The sequence below is a fragment of the Marmota monax genome, unplaced genomic scaffold (assembly GCF_021218885.2).
Source record: "Marmota monax isolate L192 unplaced genomic scaffold, Marmota_monax_Labrador192_F-V1.1 WCK01_AAM20220418_F8-fsc00128, whole genome shotgun sequence".
Taxonomy (NCBI): Eukaryota; Metazoa; Chordata; class Mammalia; order Rodentia; family Sciuridae; genus Marmota; species Marmota monax.
The window spans coordinates 5039784-5056928 of NW_026693452.1; the positions used below are offsets into that span (position 1 = coordinate 5039784).

Sequence of the window (17145 nt, forward strand, 5' to 3'; positions counted from 1 at the left end):
GAGAGGAGAAACAGTCTTTTATTGGCAGAAGTGCAGAACGGACTTTGCAGACACTTGAGCTGGCTGGAAAAGCAGACATCAAAGCACTAGGTCTTCTTCCTTGCTCCCCAGGTGTGGCCCTGTCGCCTGGAGCCTGTCCCCTTGGCTTGCTTTCCCCGCCTCTACCCACTTGCTTGGTGGAAGACAGATCCCTGGTACACACAGCCTGGGCCCTGTGCCTGGAATCAAAGGCTCTTCTGTGGAGGCCTGGGGGAGGGGGAGGGAGCTCACACCATCAAAGGGCCGGTGAGCACAGGACCTGGATGCCATTCACATGAAAGAGTCACTTAGCATTTTCCCTGGGCTGGTATCCAGTGGTGGGTTACAGAGTGCAGCAGAGAACTCTCTGGATCTCTGATTTCCATGTTTGCAAATCAAGTGAGCGGACCACGGGGGGTCTGAGAGTGTACATTACAGAGCAGGGGCTCCTCAACACTGGGTGTGAATCAGAATCACCCATGGCCAGCCCCGTCTCTGATCCCCCCCACAGGCCCTGTTTAAGATCCTAGGGGACTACAATGTGCGATCCTCTACACTAGCCTGAGAGGGCTGGGGCCAGACTGATGTGATGTTTGAGTCCCTGCTCTTTCACCTGGAGATCACAAGGTGCTCATAATGTCTCTGGTCCTCAGTTTACTCATAAAACAAGAAAATTAAGAGCCTTGGTTAACTGAAAGTCTTCGGCAGGCCTTCAGCAAGTCTAGACTTCCTCTGCAGCCTCCTGTCTGATGTTCTCTTGCCTGTGCTGTGCCTTGTACATTGGTGGACATTTGGGGTTGTCTCCACCTTTGACTATGTGAATGATGCTGCTGTGAATGTGAATGTCCCAGCATCTGTTGAGTCCCTGCTTTCAGTTCTTTGGGGTATAAACCTAGAAGTGGAGTTGCTGGATCAAATGGTAGTTCTGTGTTTAGCTTTTTGAGGAACCACCAAACACTCCTGCATCTGCTGCATCATTTCACGTTCCACCTGCAGTGTGCCAGGGTTCCTATTTCTCTACATCCATGCCAATACTGGTTATTTTCTGTTTAATTTTTTTTAACAATAGGCATCTGTGTTAGCTAGCTTTTCATCACTGTGACCAAGACACTCGACAAGAAGAACTCAGTGGAGGAAAAGTTTATTTGGGGCTCAGAGGTTTCAGATCATGGTCATCCAGCTTCATCCTCTGGGCCCGAGGTGAGGCAGAGGAGCATCATGCTGAAGGGAGTGTCAGAGGCAAGCTGCTCAGGATATGGCAGCCAGAAAGCAGAGAGAAGGAGGGAGCCGGGGGACAAGTTGTATGATCCCCACAGTGTGTCCCCAGCGACCCACCTCCTCCAGTCGTGTCCCACCTGCTTACTGTTACCACCCAATTAGCCTTTTCAAATTATTAATCCTAATCCTCTGAGTAGGTTACAGTTCTTATAATCTAATCATTTCACCCCTGAACATTCCCACATCAACACAGGAGCTTTTGAGGGCCATCTCATATCCAAGCTGTAACACCATGCTAGTTGGCAGGGGAAGTGGTCAGATGCAAGCTTTTTGGGGGGTGGGGCGAGTACTGGGGATTGAGGGGCACTCAACCACTATTTTGTATTTTATTTAGAGACAGAGTCTCCCTAGGTTGCTTAGCACCTTGCCATTGCTGAGGCTAGGTTTGAGCTTGCGATCCTTCTGCCTCAGCCTCTCAAGCCTCTGGGATTACAGGTGTAATGAAGCTTTTTAAAAACAGATCCCTGTTTTTAGCCTTAGGGTTTTGTAGCTGCTGGTTCCTCTGCCTGAATCTTGCTTTCTCCCATCTTGCTTGGGTAACTCCTCATCCTGAGGGTGTGGGAACTGCCTCTGCAAAGCCTTCTCTGGTCCTCAAACTAACTTCTCCCCCTTTTAATCTCTTGCCTATTATTCTGTTCATTTCTTTCTTTCTTTAAGTTTTATAACTTTATTTGTCAATCAGCAGTTAGTTCTCATCCACATTGACTGTGTGTAGATTTTTGAATGTGGTAACAGAGATGCAGGTTACCCAAAATGGAGTTTGTTTGGTGAATCTTCATCTTCACATTTTCTGGACAATAGCACACGAATACGATATGGGACATTCCTTGTTCCTTTGGCCCAGACAGCTGTTGAGCCTGGTATCAATTCGCACATCTGGAGTTCCCATCTCCTTCATGGCAAATTTCCAGATTGCTTTGAGTGCCCAAAGAGTACATCTCTTGAAGCCCACTCCACAGATGTGCTTGTGAATGTTGATGGTGTATACCCGGGTCTGGACCTTTTTGATGGCAGAACAGCCCTTCTTCTCATCACCTTGCTCTGCAGGAGACGTTATGCCAGGCCCAAGTTGAAAAGGAAGGGCGCGAAGGATTGTATTTTGTTCATTTTCTCTGCGGCTCTTGCCATAATTTCTATTACATAGCAGTTAATTCACTTTTCAAACTGCCATTAACTCCAGGAGGGAAAGGACCCTCTTGGTATAGCCTTAGGCAAACCTGGCTCTGAGCCAAGGGACTGGTACATATTAACAGCTCAGTCAATTGTGCCATGAAATCCTGGGTTGCCTGGTGCTTATGTTTATGTCCAACTGAGGCTGAACCAGGTGCAGAATCATGGTGAAGGTGTTGTTGGTGGGAGAGAAAACATGTGAGCTGATAAAGGCACAAGGTAAAACAAGGGCTTTGACTTTCAGCTTGTGTTCTGAGCTGACTGAAAGGAAATGATACATTCATGCTCCTCCTGCTAGAATGCAGGCCACCTCCAGGGGTCAGCAATCAACAGGTTTGTTCAGAGCAGGCCTCTTCCTGAGATTGTGTCCTGCCTCTATCACTTTCAGTATAGTTTCCTTCATCTGCATAATAGAGATCATAATGTTACCTACTCTTTCGACCTGAGGTGAGTATTAAATGAGTTACTATATATAACTTATAGCAGGGCCAGGCACATCAAAAGCTCTCAATCGATGGTAGCTATAATTTATTAATTCTCACTCTCATGCTAGAGAGACGTGGATTTTAAGTGAGGATTAGAGAACACTGATAATTGCTTCCTTCTGTCTAATACCTGGCTCTTGAAGGGGCTGTCTTATCTCTCCTTCTTTACAGGTCCAGAATTTAGAGAGCTCTAATTTTTGGTTTCTATTATCTCTCTAGGAATATTTTCTGCCATATGGTATGGCGGCGGGGGTGGGGGTGGGGTCACTAACAATAATTTTACCAATATCTCACCAAACAGGAGAATCTGGATAGATGGGAGACTCTGGCTTCCACTGTGGAAGCCCGAGGAGCCGTGGGTTCTCCTTCTTCTTGACATTGGATGCTAGAGCTTGGGTTTATGACCCAACTGTGGGTATTGGGATGTTTCTGCCTCAGAATCTTGGATCTTGGTGGATTCAGGCATAGGCCTAAGATCAAACAGATCTTCTTGGCAATGGTGGGAGATTTCAGGGTCCATGCTATGAGAGTGTCAGGGGTGTTGATGATCCTGGTGGCATCCTAGGTAATCTGTCAGGTTTTGTCTGTTTTGTTTTATCTATTTAATTTCACATTGAAAAATAATATGCATAGTAAAAACTACTAGTAATTCAGTAATAGTTTGCTTTTTTAAATAATAGTTTTATTGGGCTGGGGTTTTAACTCAGTGGTAGAGCACTTGTCTTGCATGTGTGAGGCACTGGGTTTGATCCTCAGCACCACATAAAAATAGATAAAGATATTATGTCCATTTACAACTAAAATTTTTTAAAATAATGGTTTTATTGAGTTATATAACTTACATACTGTATAATTCACCCATTTGAAATGTACAGTTATTTGGTTTTTAATCTGTTCACAGAATTGGGCAAGTATCATCAAATCAGTTTTAAAATACTTTTGTCCCCTCTCACTGATCAAACCCTCTGGCTGTCACTCCCGTCTCTTCTTACTTCCCCCCCACTAGCACCATGCAATACCAGTCTGCTTTCTGTTGATAGATGACAAACTTCTCCAACCAGAATTTAAAGATGCACTTTCCTTACCTGAAGGCAAGGTTCCTGCTTAAGTCTTATATTAATTCTTGTTGCAAAACAGATTACCTCCACATTTAGCATTTTGCTCTAAGTTTTGTTTTAAAAACAAAAACACATTTCCTTTATCATAGCTTTTTTGGGGCAGGAATTCAGGCATGGCTTAACGAGTCCTCTGTCTCAGGGTATCGCAAGAGACTGCAGTGTATTGGCCAGGGCTGCAGTCTCATTTGAAGGCTCACTGCGGGAGGGATCTGCTTCCAAGATCACTCACATTGTTGTAGGCAGGATCTGGTTCCTTGTGACTAAGAGACTGAGGGACTCATGTCATAGTTTAGATATGAGGTGTCCCCCAAAAGCTCATGTGTGAGACAATGCATGAAGGTTCAGAGGTGAAATGATTAGATGATGAGAGTTATAACCCAATCCCCTGATAGGTATTATCTGGTGGTAATGGTAGGCAGGTAGGGTGTGGGTGTGATTTTGGAGTATATATTTTGTCATGTCCTGAGCTGATTTTCTCTACCACACATTTCTGCCACGATATTCTACCTCACCTTGGGCCCATAGCAACAGAGTCAGCCTTCTATGAACTGAGACCTCTGAAACCATGAGCCCCAAGTAAACTTTTCTTCCTCTGAAATAGTTCTTGTCAGGTCTTTGGGTAACAGCAGCAAAAAAGCTGACTGAAACACCTCATTTCCTTGCTGGTGATTGGTTGGAGGAACCCCCAATTTCTTGCTGTGTGGGCCTTGCTTCATCACAAACAGCTTGAGAGAATCTGCTAGCAAGTGTTTTGTAACCTAATCATGGAACTGGCATTCGCTCAATGTCGCTATATTCCTTTGGTAAGAAGCAGGTTACTTACAGGGAGGAGATAGCACAAGGCCAGGAGGTGGAAAATGGTAGGGCTATGTTGGAGGCTGCAGGCAAAGGTCTGTCCTGCAGACCTCCCTGGAGTTCTCCAGGCTACTCGACATCTTTTTAATGCATTTCTTTTTTCTTTTTTTTTGTGTGTGTGTGTTTGAGCTAACCACAGTCTGTAACTCGTTTGCATCCAGGACACTATACTTGTTTGTTGGTGTTTGGTCATCTTGTGATTCTGGTTTTTATTGACCTTTCTGTTAAAGGCATAGCTAGTTGGTAAAGGGTTCAGTGTTGCTCATTACACCTTTTTTGTTTTCAAAGTTATCAATTCTGTGTCAATTTTATCACCTCAGAGCCAGCTGGCCAGCACCTACCAGAAATTTTGTTTGAATATTAATTGACATAAAGACCACAGAAGAGAAGAACAGAGACTTGGCCCCATCAAAACAGGAATACTGAGTCCTGTAAAGGGACAGTTTATAAATCCTCAGATCAGCTTGGGGTTTTTGTGGTTTATCCTCATTTGAATCATGATCAGAGGGTTGCTTTCCTCCCAAGAGTGTTTGTAGGATTTAAGCCTCAGAAATCCAAACTAGTTTAAATAAGAAAAAAGGATTTGTGGACTATCGTAGCTCAGAAATATACTAGGGAGGCCCATAGGATCAAATAGGGACTGCAGAGCTCCTGAGCCTTCAATCAGTAGCTCAAGGCCAATAGTTCTCCCTCTGGCTCTCATGGATACCTCTGTCATCTTTGCGTCTTCCCTTCTTGGCCTCATTCTTTATTAATGCAAACAGCATATCTTATCTTGTGATATGTGTCCTTGGTTAACCCTGGATTGGGCTTTGAACCAGAAGAAAGAGAAATGTTGGGTCAAATGTTTATTCTCATTATCAGGAAGATAGGGTACTGTTCCAGGTCAGGCCTGGATTTCATGAAGGACCATGGAAAACCAACATCCACTACTGCCCAGTTCAGTCCTTAGTTTGAGTTCTTTGTTAGTGTTTTGGGCATGGACACACCATTCATGTACATAACTCCTAAATTTTTGGAGTTTCCCAAAAGGACAAGACAAAGCCACAGTCTGTGGTAGTGGTCTGACTGGGAAATGTAGGTTGGAGTGATTCATTTGGGGGCCGTGCTTTTCATAAAGTCTTCAAATTAATTTGATTGCATCTAAGGTCCAGTGTCAGCCCACTGGCAAAATAGAGTCACATTAAATTTTTCCATTCTAGATTTTACTTGTCTCCTAACTACTTGACAGCTGAAAAAAGTTATTAGTAGAGACATGAAGGCCATGGATAACATGGAAAATAACTATCCATTTCATAGACTCCTGACTAAGGTTAAATTATAATAACAAAGATCAGAGCTTTTTATTTGCTGCACTTTCTGTGATTTGTGGGCATATTGTTGTTTGTTTTTTGCTTTTTAACCTTTCAGGTAAGGAATGATTTGTGACGTTCATGAAAACAACGTATATTCAGGGACTCATTCGTCTCAGGGCTAAGACTAAATCTTGTTTTCAGAACCATATAAATATAGACTGAGAACAAGATCTGTCAAACACTTAACTTTTGGAAGATGTAATATTGGGCTCCTGTTAAATATGTATATTGATATATTTGTGTATATTGATCTAAGTTGCCGTAGAATTCTTCCAGAGAAGTGCTATGGTGGGCTCCCTACATAAGCATCTTGGCCTGGGACTGTTTACAGCTGCTCACACAGGTCAAGGCTTTTTTTTTTTTTTTTTTTTTTTTAATTTGGCAAATCACAGCTCATGGCTAACAGCCTGACACTTTCTCTCTGGCAGTTCTTTATGGAGGGCCCTGGCTATGTTAAGTGCTTGAAGGAATTTTGTAAAGCCCACATTCCTATGGTCTGGGTTAGGACTCTTCCTCCAATAAGGAAGCAGCTCACTTTTACATTAGATTGAGATCCAATATCCAAGATGACAGTAGGGGGTGGGGAAGAGAAGATAAAACTTACTTGATGTCTCCTGGAGGCAAAGACTAGTATAGTGGTCAGGAACTCCCATTTTACAAACCCCACAGAGTTGTAAGATAATCAAGTAAAATATTTAGCATTATGTGGGCACATTGCTTTGCCACTACTATAGTAGTCATCATTTTTGGGTCCCTGTGCTTCTATTTTCTACCATGGACTTATTCCACTCCCAGGCCTCCAGGCAAAGAGCAAACCATGACTATCACCACCTCCACCACCATCGCCACTACCACCTTTATCTCCACCACCTACACCTACACCTCCACCACCACCATCACTACATCCTCTACCATCACCACTATCACATTGACCACCACCACCTCCATCACCACTACATTTATCACCAATGCCATCTCCACCACCACCTCCACCACCATCACCACTATCACTCTACCTTTATCACCAACACATCCACCACCATCACCACTACCACTCCTACCTCCAAAAATACCACTACCTCCCCCTCCATCACCATTAGGATCATCACCACCATCACCATTATGACCATCTTCACCACCACCTCCACCACCATTGCCACTACCATCTCTAACTTCACCACCAACCACCTCCACCTCCATCACCATCACCACCATCACCAACAGTAGCAGTGGTGGTATGGGGGTCTCTGGTCAGAGGCATGGGAACAAGACTGACTTGAGTTGAGATGTAGAACTTGCCAGTCAACTTCTTAGAGATGCTGCTCCTCAACTATAAAATGAATGCAACAACACTTGTGATGAGTGTGAGAGATGGACATATGTTTAAGTGTGTGACACTCAGAAAGCCCCACTGTAGAAAAATGTCCCCAGCTGGCCATCTTCCTATCTCAGGCCCTCATGATGATATAAGTGAGGATTTCTAGAAGACAAGTCTTGCTGTTCCTCTGGTCAGCCTTATCCCTATTCTCACTGGCCTTGAGTCAGACTTCATTGCTCTTAAGTCTGGCCCAATTTCCTTCAAACCAATGCCCGTGGTCCCATGATAATAGGCACAGCCACTCAGAAGTATACTGTTCACGTAACACTCACCCTGGCATGGGAGCCAATGAGGAGGCAGAACAGAGATCAATCTCACTGCAGAAGTGAGGGCAGGCCTAGGTCACATATGCCTGTTCATATGTTTGTGACTTTGCATCAAGGTCAGCGAGAAACAATAGCAAATTAAAGATTTGTTTGATATAGAGGGGGAAATGACACTTAAAACCTCCTGAACTCAGGTTGAAATTTCTCTCTGCTTCTGTCTGGTACTGGAAAGCTACCAATCAATAAAAAGACTTCTCAAGTTACTAATTCTTCACGTTGCAGATTCTTCCTCTGATGTCATTTCACATGGGTTGCTACTCGGGAAGGGAAGACACATGGGGATATTGAAGGGCTCAGTGACAATTATTGACATTCTCTGTTCTATGTCTTACAGCCTACTTCTGCTTCCTCCTGACTGCTCTGGGTGTGACAGCTGGTGCCCATCGCTTGTGGAGCCACAGGTCCTACAAGGCCAAGCTGCCCCTGAGGATATTTTTGGCTGCTGCCAACTCCATGGCTTTCCAGGTGGGAAAGGAGGGTTTCTGCTGAGGGGACCCAGTGCAGAAGGCAGTGTGGGAGGAAGAGAGAGGTGGGCTGACACTCTCCACCCTGGTCCTAGTCAGTGCTCAGGCCCCAAGCACTCTCTGTCCCCATTTTTTTCTAGCATTTATGCTAGAAACATGCCCTGAAGCCCTCAACATTTGTCCAGCTCTAACCAGGGGCCAAGTTCTGTGCTAAGCATGCGCTATGTATATCACATTTGATCCTCACAAGAGCCTCATGAGCCAGATGAGGAAATAGAAGTTTAATGAAGTTAGAAAACTCGCCCAAGTTATAGGGCTAAAATCCAAGGTGGGCAAATGCAGATCAATCTGACTCCATAGTCATTGTTCTTACAAATCAGTGTCCTGAGCTTACCCTACAAGGCCTTGGTGGAAAGGCTTTTTGACCCCGTGTTGGAAGACTCAGGGATTCTGCTCTGATGGTTGCTGGCTGGGAATCACTCCTCATCTCCACTTTATTCATTTGTAAAAGAGTATGATTTCATTTGCAGGGTTGTTATGTAATCATTGAAAATTCCAGGGACCTATCACAGTGTAAGAGGTCACCAGTGCACCAGGATTTGGCCCTATCCTTTAGGACAATTTCAGTCCTAGACCATTTCCCACCACCTTGGGCACTTTCTGAGCTGCTGGGATTTTTATTTGATCACAGATTTCCCCCCACTGCCCCTAATTCTTCACCTATTAATTAGGCAGCACAGATAGGAACAACTTGTTTCAAAGTTTCTGCCCATATATGTGTGCAGATCAATCTAGGCTCTGTTTATTTCCACCATTAGGAAGGAATGGTGATTCCTGAAGCTGCCTTTGGTTCTGGGGAAACCGGCACCCTCACAGCTGGCATGTCCACCTGCTTCCCTAGAAGAGAGTCTGACCCTGAGCGTTTCTCTTGTGGCTATGAATTCATGTCCCTAGCTTTAGGATTCCCTCCACAGTTTCAGCTTTCCCAGAGCAAACAGGACTTAACACAGTAGATCAGTTTGGGGAACACAGTTGGTGATATGGATATGTACTGGTTAGAGAATTCAGGCACAGTCAGAAATTAGTCCAGGGTCCTAGGAAAGACCCTACTACACACAAAGGAGAGCTTGACTACTTCTTGGTTCCATGTTCTTGGTTCCATGTTGGCAAAGGGAACTATGCTGCACTTTATTTTGAGTTTAACCATGTTCTTATTTCAATGTTGTATTCTGTTTATCATCACTTAGAAACTCATTGACTTAGTTCTGTGATGCCATTCAGGGCTGAACTCAATATTTTCATTTATTTTGTTCAAGCAGTTTATTATTTTTAACCTCCAGTTGCACATTCAAGTAGTTATAAAACATCCCTATTCTTGGATTTTTTTTCCAAGATAAATAACTCGTGACTGAGAGCCTAAAACTCTGATTCTTATTTTCCCAATGAAATTATTTGTTTGTAACTCAATATTTTAAAACCAAATTGTCCTTAACAAAACATCACATAACAGAATGTCGGGCTGTGATTTTAACTTACTTGGGGAAGAAAATACATGGTAGGGAAGTACCAAGATCCTTGGCTCTACTGTTTGCTAGATGTGCTGTTTAGTCTGCTTTTATGCAAATCCCAGTTTCTTTGTCTGCAAAGGGAGCATAATAATAATTGATAGGAGGATGAAATTATTGGGGGGAAAAAGCATTAAGCTTCTAATAGCATTCTATTAGTATTATTCTTCCTCTTGTGTTTTATGAGAATCCACATACTATCTCATTTCTATATTCTGGTAGCTATCATATAGAAAATGTTCACTAATTGTTAAATAAATTTAAAAAATGAATAGCTTTGAAAAGCATTTTTAGAAATCATATTCGAGGTGGACGGCAGCAGAGCTCTCCGCTAGACTGTTTGATTGTGGCACCTCCAGGCCTGCCGCCATGGGAGTGACTTGTGTGTCCCAGATGCCTGTGGCTGAGGGCAAGAGTGTGCAGCAGACAGTGGAGCTCCTCACCCGAAAATTGGAGACACTTGGGGCAGAGAAGCAAGGAACATTTTGTGTGGACTGTGAGACTTACCACACTGCCGCCTCTACCCTTGGCAGCCAAGGTGTAAATGGACACAATACCTTTCCTTTATTGCTTGATTGATTGATTGATTGGCTTTTGACCAAGGCATTTATATTTCCCAAAGTACACCCTCAGTTTACAGAGTCCCACATTTAAATTAGAAATCCTCGCATCTTCCATTCCCAAGGTCAGGCCGGGAAGCTGATGTATGTGATGCACAACTCCGAGTATCCACTGAGCTGTTTTGCCCTCTTTGAGAATGGCCCTTGCCTTATTGCTGACACCAACTTTGATGTGCTCATGGTGAAGCTTAAGGGTTTTTTCCAGAGTGCCAAGGCCAGCAAGATTGAGACCTGGGGCACCCGTTACCAGTACTGTGACTTCCTGGTGAAGGTGGGCACAGTCACAATGGGGCCCAGTGCCTGGGGCATCTCTGTGGAGGTGGAATATGGCCCCTGTGTGGTGGCTAGTGACTGCTGGAACCTGCTCCTCGAGTTCCTCCAGAGCTTTCTAGGCAGCCACACACCAGGGGCTCCTTCAGTGTTTGGAAACAGACATGATGTGGTCTATGGCCCCACAGATACCATGGTCCAGTACATGGAACTCTTCAACAAGATCCGCAAGCAGCAGCAGGTGCCGGTGGCAGGAATTCGTTAGTGACTGGCTATTGCTGGCTGAGTTGTCACCATGTGTACTGCACAGCAGGAGCAAGGGCTGTATTCTCAGGGATCTGGAACCTAGAAACCCAGGGCAGACATGGAAGCTTCTCTCCCTCTGGTTCCCAGCTGTGGTTTTTGTCTGGGGCTCTGAACTCCCCTCCCTTGACCCCCATATGCAGCCCTCAACAGCTGTCTTACCCAATGCCTTGCTGGATTTGTTCTGTCCTCAAGAATGGTAATTATGAAGAATGGAGAAGTTTGGACCTTTCCTGCTATAGGGGAAAAGGTAGGACAGGGTGTCCTTGCCTAGTGTTGGAGGGAAAAACAATGTGTACCTTCAGCTGTTGAGGATTTGACCTTGGCCCAAGTGGCCATGCTGTGCTTCATGTTGGGCTGTGCTGTCCTGAAACCCCCTCCTCTGCTCTAGTGGAGGGACAGCACAGCTGGTAGGATGGCTCTCATTTTTTGACCTGTTCATGGAAGTGACTTGTGACATGGCTTTCCTAGGGCATTGCCTGGGTTCTTTGAACTCTCCTCTTACATCTTTCCCTTCCTTTGTGGATTACATGATGCAACAGAATTCACTACTGTGCAGAACCAGAAGGATGGGTTCTTACGAGATAAACCTATTTTTCTATTATCTAATAGTTTCAGAGATAATCAGGTGGTTGGGCAGATCTAACTCTACAAAGTCACCAGGAACTCTTGTTTCCTTATGTCTTATTTTTCAGCCACCCCCAGAATATTATCCTTAAGCAAACTCACTGGCCCCATGTCCACTGGAAGGATGGGGAAGGATGAAGAGAAAAGCAGTTTCTTTTTTAAAGGTTATGGTCTGGAATTGTTCAGATTACTGTGGCTACACTTTGCTAAAAGGGCTGCTAGGATATAGAGCCTTTTATCTGGGCAGTCGTAGCCCAGTTACAGCTCAGAGGGTTCTGTGACTAAAAGGTGAAGGGGATAGGGATGATGGGACCCGTTTAGTGGTTTCTGCTACGTGAAGCTCAATGAACATGTCAGGAATGCTCTTGGCAGCTATTTCTTGATTATTACGCCCTGTAACAAAGGCATCTGCCTATGAGTTGGATTGGAGTAATGACTGATCCCATAGCCTCTTGGGGTTTATTGGAAGTTAGCTGTGCACCTCTCCAGCACTCAGAGATTAGTATTGACCATGATATTTGAAGCATGCTTCACGGTTCCCTGAAGTCTTTGTACTTGCCTCATTTCAGCCCCAAGCTGCTCATTTGACTTAAACTGCTTGCCTACCCAACTCCTGCTAGAGAAATATTCAGCCAGGCTGGGCATGCTGACACATGTCTATTATCTCGGCAGCTTGAGAGGCTGAGGCAGGAAGATTGCAAGTTTGAGGCTAGTGAAACTCTGTCTTAAAAAATAAAAAAGGACTGGGATAGTAGCTTATTGATAAAGTACCTCTGGGATTGATTTCTAGTATCATAGGAAAAAAAAAAAAGCTCAACCAGGCTACTTTGTGATACATAGATCTGGTCTTAGGAAAACTGTTAATATATGCACTATATAGGTTGTCACAAGGATTCTGTCCCTCCCTGAAGGCACTAAAGAAAAACTTTTTCTATGGTACATTTCCACAATAGGAATCAGGTTACCAGTCCTGTTTCCTTGTAGTTTTGACTGACAGGAAGCTCAGTTCAGCTTTCTAGCTATAGGGTTGTCATTTATATTTTTTGTATCACTTCCTGTTTTTGTTGTTGTCCCCATTGATTTTTTTTTTTTTTTTGCTTTTAAAATTTTAAGGTATGTTTTAGGTATAATTTTCATGCAATAAAATGTATAGATTTTATGTTTTTGGCTTTCTGGTTTATATTTGCTTTTGTCTGGATCTATTTGTAATTTTCTGTAGCTGCCTCAACTCTCGTATGAAATGAGACAATGTACAGGAGGATTTTGAATGCAGTGTGTTCCTGAGAATACAGAAGTTGAATGTGAGAAATGTGGACCCTACACATGCTGTATAAGAAGGGGCTTGGTTCCCTGAAGCTAAAAAATAGAATAAAATCCCTTCTTATACTTAAAAAAAAAAAAGAAATCATATTCGGCTATGCACACTTCCTTCAAGACCCACATTTGTGGTGATTTTTTTATTCATTCAACAAATATTTATTAAGCACTTAGTATAGGCACTGGGTCTAACAATGAATATCACTCAAAATCCTTGCCCTCAAGGGGGCTTTTTCATCTAGTGGGATATTAGAATTCCCAGAATATCTCAGTGGAAATTTCAGTGCTTCATGGGTCTGGTTTTACATGACAATGTCACTAAACAAAGGGTGTTAAGGTAAGCGTAGGGCTGGCTTCCATAACTATGTATATTGGTATCAGTGGGAAAGAACAGTCAGTCTAGATCATTTAATCTCCAGAGGAGAACAACCTGGAAGAGTGAAAAAATATGTGGTGATCTGCCCATGTAGGGTATTGACCCCCAACCCCAACTTAATGCAGCCATTGACTTAGTTCCCCTTGATGTTCCCCTGGATTTTTAAAGTGTCTCAAAGGTTCCCCCTCCACTTTCCCTCCATCAGAATGTCCATATCTTCGGCCAAAATGGACAAGGCATGCCATAGTTATCTCTTAGGCTAGATACTGCACACAAGATCCTGATCATTAAGAACAATCTTAAAATTAAAGCTCTCTTTTCTGTTTCTTCTGTAGAGAAGATATGCATCAGTCAGGAAAAGTGGGGGCACTTTTAGTTTGAAAAGATGACGATGGAACAGGATTTCTGACAGGAACTGTAAAAACCCTCTAGCCCCTTTACTCCCTTGTTATTCTGCAACAACCCCCTGAGTTCTGGCCTGACCTCCTCCCTTTTTAATAAGATGCAAGTCAACCTAAAGATGGCTTGCAATTTCCTTATAATTTTGTCCTAGTCAGTTGTGGACCAAGGTGAGGGATTCCTGCTGTTCAGTGGTCTCCAGTTTCCAGGAACAGTCATCAGGACTGGTTTTGTGCTCTTGTGTTTGCACACCCACATCTGCTGGCTGCACTGACTCTCTTGTGAACCCAGTCCAATTAAAAGCACCTGCTAGATGCTTCATCCTCCTCAACGATGGCCCATTTCCTCATTGGGTCATGAGACATAAGATTTAAAGATGGAAGTAACCTTAGGGAATTCAGTCTAAATCCTCTTATCTTTTCAAAGAGGTGAACATGTAACTCAGAGAACATTAGTGACTTGTCAGTGGTGGATAGACTCAGACAGAAACTCAGGTCTCCTGAGCTTCCGGCTGGGGATCTTTTGGCTTACACATGGAAGTTCCTATGTGGTGTCCTACAGTGTGATTTGCACACAGCATATGGTTGGTCAGTTTTTTTTTAATCCACTCTGAATAGCCTCGTCTTTTTGGTGGGTGGGTATGATCCCAGGCCCTGATGCATACTAAGCACATGCTCATTTGTGGAGCTACATCCCCAGCCCAAGTCTCTATCTTCTAACTTAGACCATCACATTTAAAGTGACTACTGATACAGTTGGATTAATATCTACTATGTTCCTGTCTTCTATTTATTACCCTTGTTCTCATTTCCTATTTCTGTCTTCTGTTCTTTTTCTGTCCTTTGTGATTTTTACTGATTCTATTTTCTCTCTTCTCTTAGCATATCAATGACACTTTAAAAAAAATTAGTGGTTTCCTAGAATTTGCAATGTACATTTACAATTAATCCTAGTACACTTTCAAGTCATACTGTACCATAGAGCACTTAGCATGCTTGAGGCCCTGGGTTCAATCACCAGCACCTCAAAAAAAAATACTATACCACTTTGCAGTGTTGCAAATACCCAATTCATTTCTCCCTCCTGACCCTTATGACATTGTTGCCATTCATTTTTATTTATTCTAGGCTAAAATCACCAGATGCGTTGTTGCTAGTATTATTTTTGAGCAAACTGTTATGTTTTAGACCAGTTAAGAATTAAAAATATGTCTTTATTTTATCTTCATTTGTCCCCTGATGCTCTTTCTTTATGTTGGCCTGATTTTCTGACCTAAGTCCTTTTCCTTCTGTTACCTTCATTGTCTTTGGTTTTCCTAGAAACTTCTTCTTAGGCTTTCAATTCTTTCCATTGCAACCTCTGGTAATGACCCCTAATGATGTGGTAATAACGTGGAGGAAAGGGAAGCATTCTATAAAGATCTGGAACATCCCGTACAAGCCCATGAGCCCTAGCCTGGCACTGCTGGCAGGTAGTAGAACCTTTAGAAATTGAGACCTAGTGGAAGAAGTTAGGCCATTGGGCATGTGACCTTGAAAGAAATATTAGGACCCTGGCCCCTCATCTCATTTTTTCTTCCTGGTTGCCATGAGGTGAACAGGCCTCCTCTGCCACATGCCCTGCCATGATGCAATGTACTGCCATGGTCCCAAAGCATCAGAGACAATGTCCATGGATGGGAGGCTCTGAAACAGAGAGTCAAAATAAACATCTTCCCCTTATTACATTGATTCTCTCAAGTATTTTGTCACTGTCACAGAATGATGATTAACACAGGAAGCAGTCTATGATTAGGTCTCAGTCTTTTAGTGTTCCTGAGTTGGGTATTTTCCTTCCCCTAGAGTAGTTAGGCTTTGGTAAGACTCTAGTTGGTTAGGCTCTGGTGAAGTAGTTTCTCTGAGTACAGGCCTTGTTAGGGAGAATGAAGAGTTCTGGCCATAATTCAAAATGTTTGGTTTTCTCCTCCTCCTGCAGGAAACCCAGGGACATTTTTCAGAAATCATAGTGAGAACAATTCATGGTAGGGTTGGGGTCCCCCTAGGACTGGGCACCCTCAGGAGTTTTAGCTCTTAGGTTGACCACAATGAGCCTCCAGCAATCTATCAGTTATGGTTTCAAGTGCTCCAACCTGTACTGGCTCTAGTTCTGGGCTTTGCTCCTGGGTGTCTGCTCCCCTGATCCTCTGTGCTGCCTCTGTCTAGTTTAGGGGGCAGCCATATGTCTTATGAGCTTGATCTCCAATAGACGTAAGAAGAGTTGTCAGCTTTCAGTTTGTCCAGCTTTTATCTCACTGTGAATGTGGAGAGAATGGCTTAGCTTGTTCTGTTAGGGTTACAGTGTGATTTGTGAATGGAACAAACTTTACACATAAATATGTTAAGTGAATCATGAAACCATGGGTCATAGACTTTGGCAAGAATATAATAATTACAACAAGAATAACAACAGAATAGAGTAAGATGATTATTGAATGCTAACCACATACCAGCACTTCATCAGGTACTTTTATATAGTCATCTGCTAACATGCTACAAATTAGGTTTTCCTCATTTGATAGGTGAGAAAACAGAAAGAAAAGATGCTATGTGACCTGTCTAAGGATATATGGGTTTAAGTGACAGAGAGGGCTTCCAATGTAGGTGGCATACTCCAGAGGCCACCTGTTTCCTGGCCTGCCCTAATGCTTCTCAGAGCATCTGAATATATATTTATCCAGGCACTGGAGAATGAGACAGACAAGGTCCCTGTCCTCAGGATGTGCGTGTTACAGAGGGAGAAAGAGCAAATGAACACAAGCAAAGGAATAAACAAATATGCCCAGAGCAAGAAGAAGGCTATCAAGAGCTCAAATGCAGCTCTATGATAAACAGCACCAGGGAGGTGGTGCTCTAAGAAATTAGAGAATGTATTTTCAGTCACCTTTTTCTTTTTTTTTTTAATTTTTTATTGTTGGCTGTTCAAAACATTACATAGTTCTTGATATATCATATTTCACACTTTGATTCAAGTGGGTTATGAGCTCCCATTTTTACCCCATATACAGATTGCAGAATTATATCAGTTACACATCCATTGATTTACATATTGCCATACTAGTGTCTGTTGTGTTCTGCTGCCTTTCCTATCCTCTACTATCCCCCCTCCCCTCCCCTCCCCTCCCCTTTTCTCTCTCTGCCCCCTCTACTGGCATTCATTTGTCCCCCTTGTATTATTTTTCCCTT

General features: G+C 43.3%; 2 protein-coding genes and 1 pseudogene across 3 annotated transcripts in view; 2 read left to right on the forward strand and 1 right to left on the reverse strand.

Annotated features, from left to right (window-relative positions):
- The window catches only part of Scd5 (stearoyl-CoA desaturase 5), a 152348-nt gene that overhangs the window by 77613 nt on the left and 57590 nt on the right, over positions 1-17145 (forward strand). For both annotated transcript variants that reach the window (XM_046457678.2, XM_046457679.2), the window contains exon 2: positions 8318-8448. In XM_046457678.2, coding sequence (XP_046313634.1) covers positions 8318-8448 — 131 coding nt within the window. The remainder of the gene's footprint in view (positions 1-8317; positions 8449-17145) is intronic.
- LOC124101586 (uncharacterized) lies at positions 1982-7494 on the reverse strand (annotated as a pseudogene).
- Positions 10327-13556, forward strand: LOC124101606 (mediator of RNA polymerase II transcription subunit 20-like). The gene is made up of 2 exons (XM_046457680.2): positions 10327-10550; positions 10698-13556. Exons 1-2 carry the CDS (start codon positions 10382-10384, stop codon positions 11165-11167), a joined length of 639 nt encoding a protein of 212 aa, XP_046313636.1. The 5' UTR covers positions 10327-10381; the 3' UTR covers positions 11168-13556.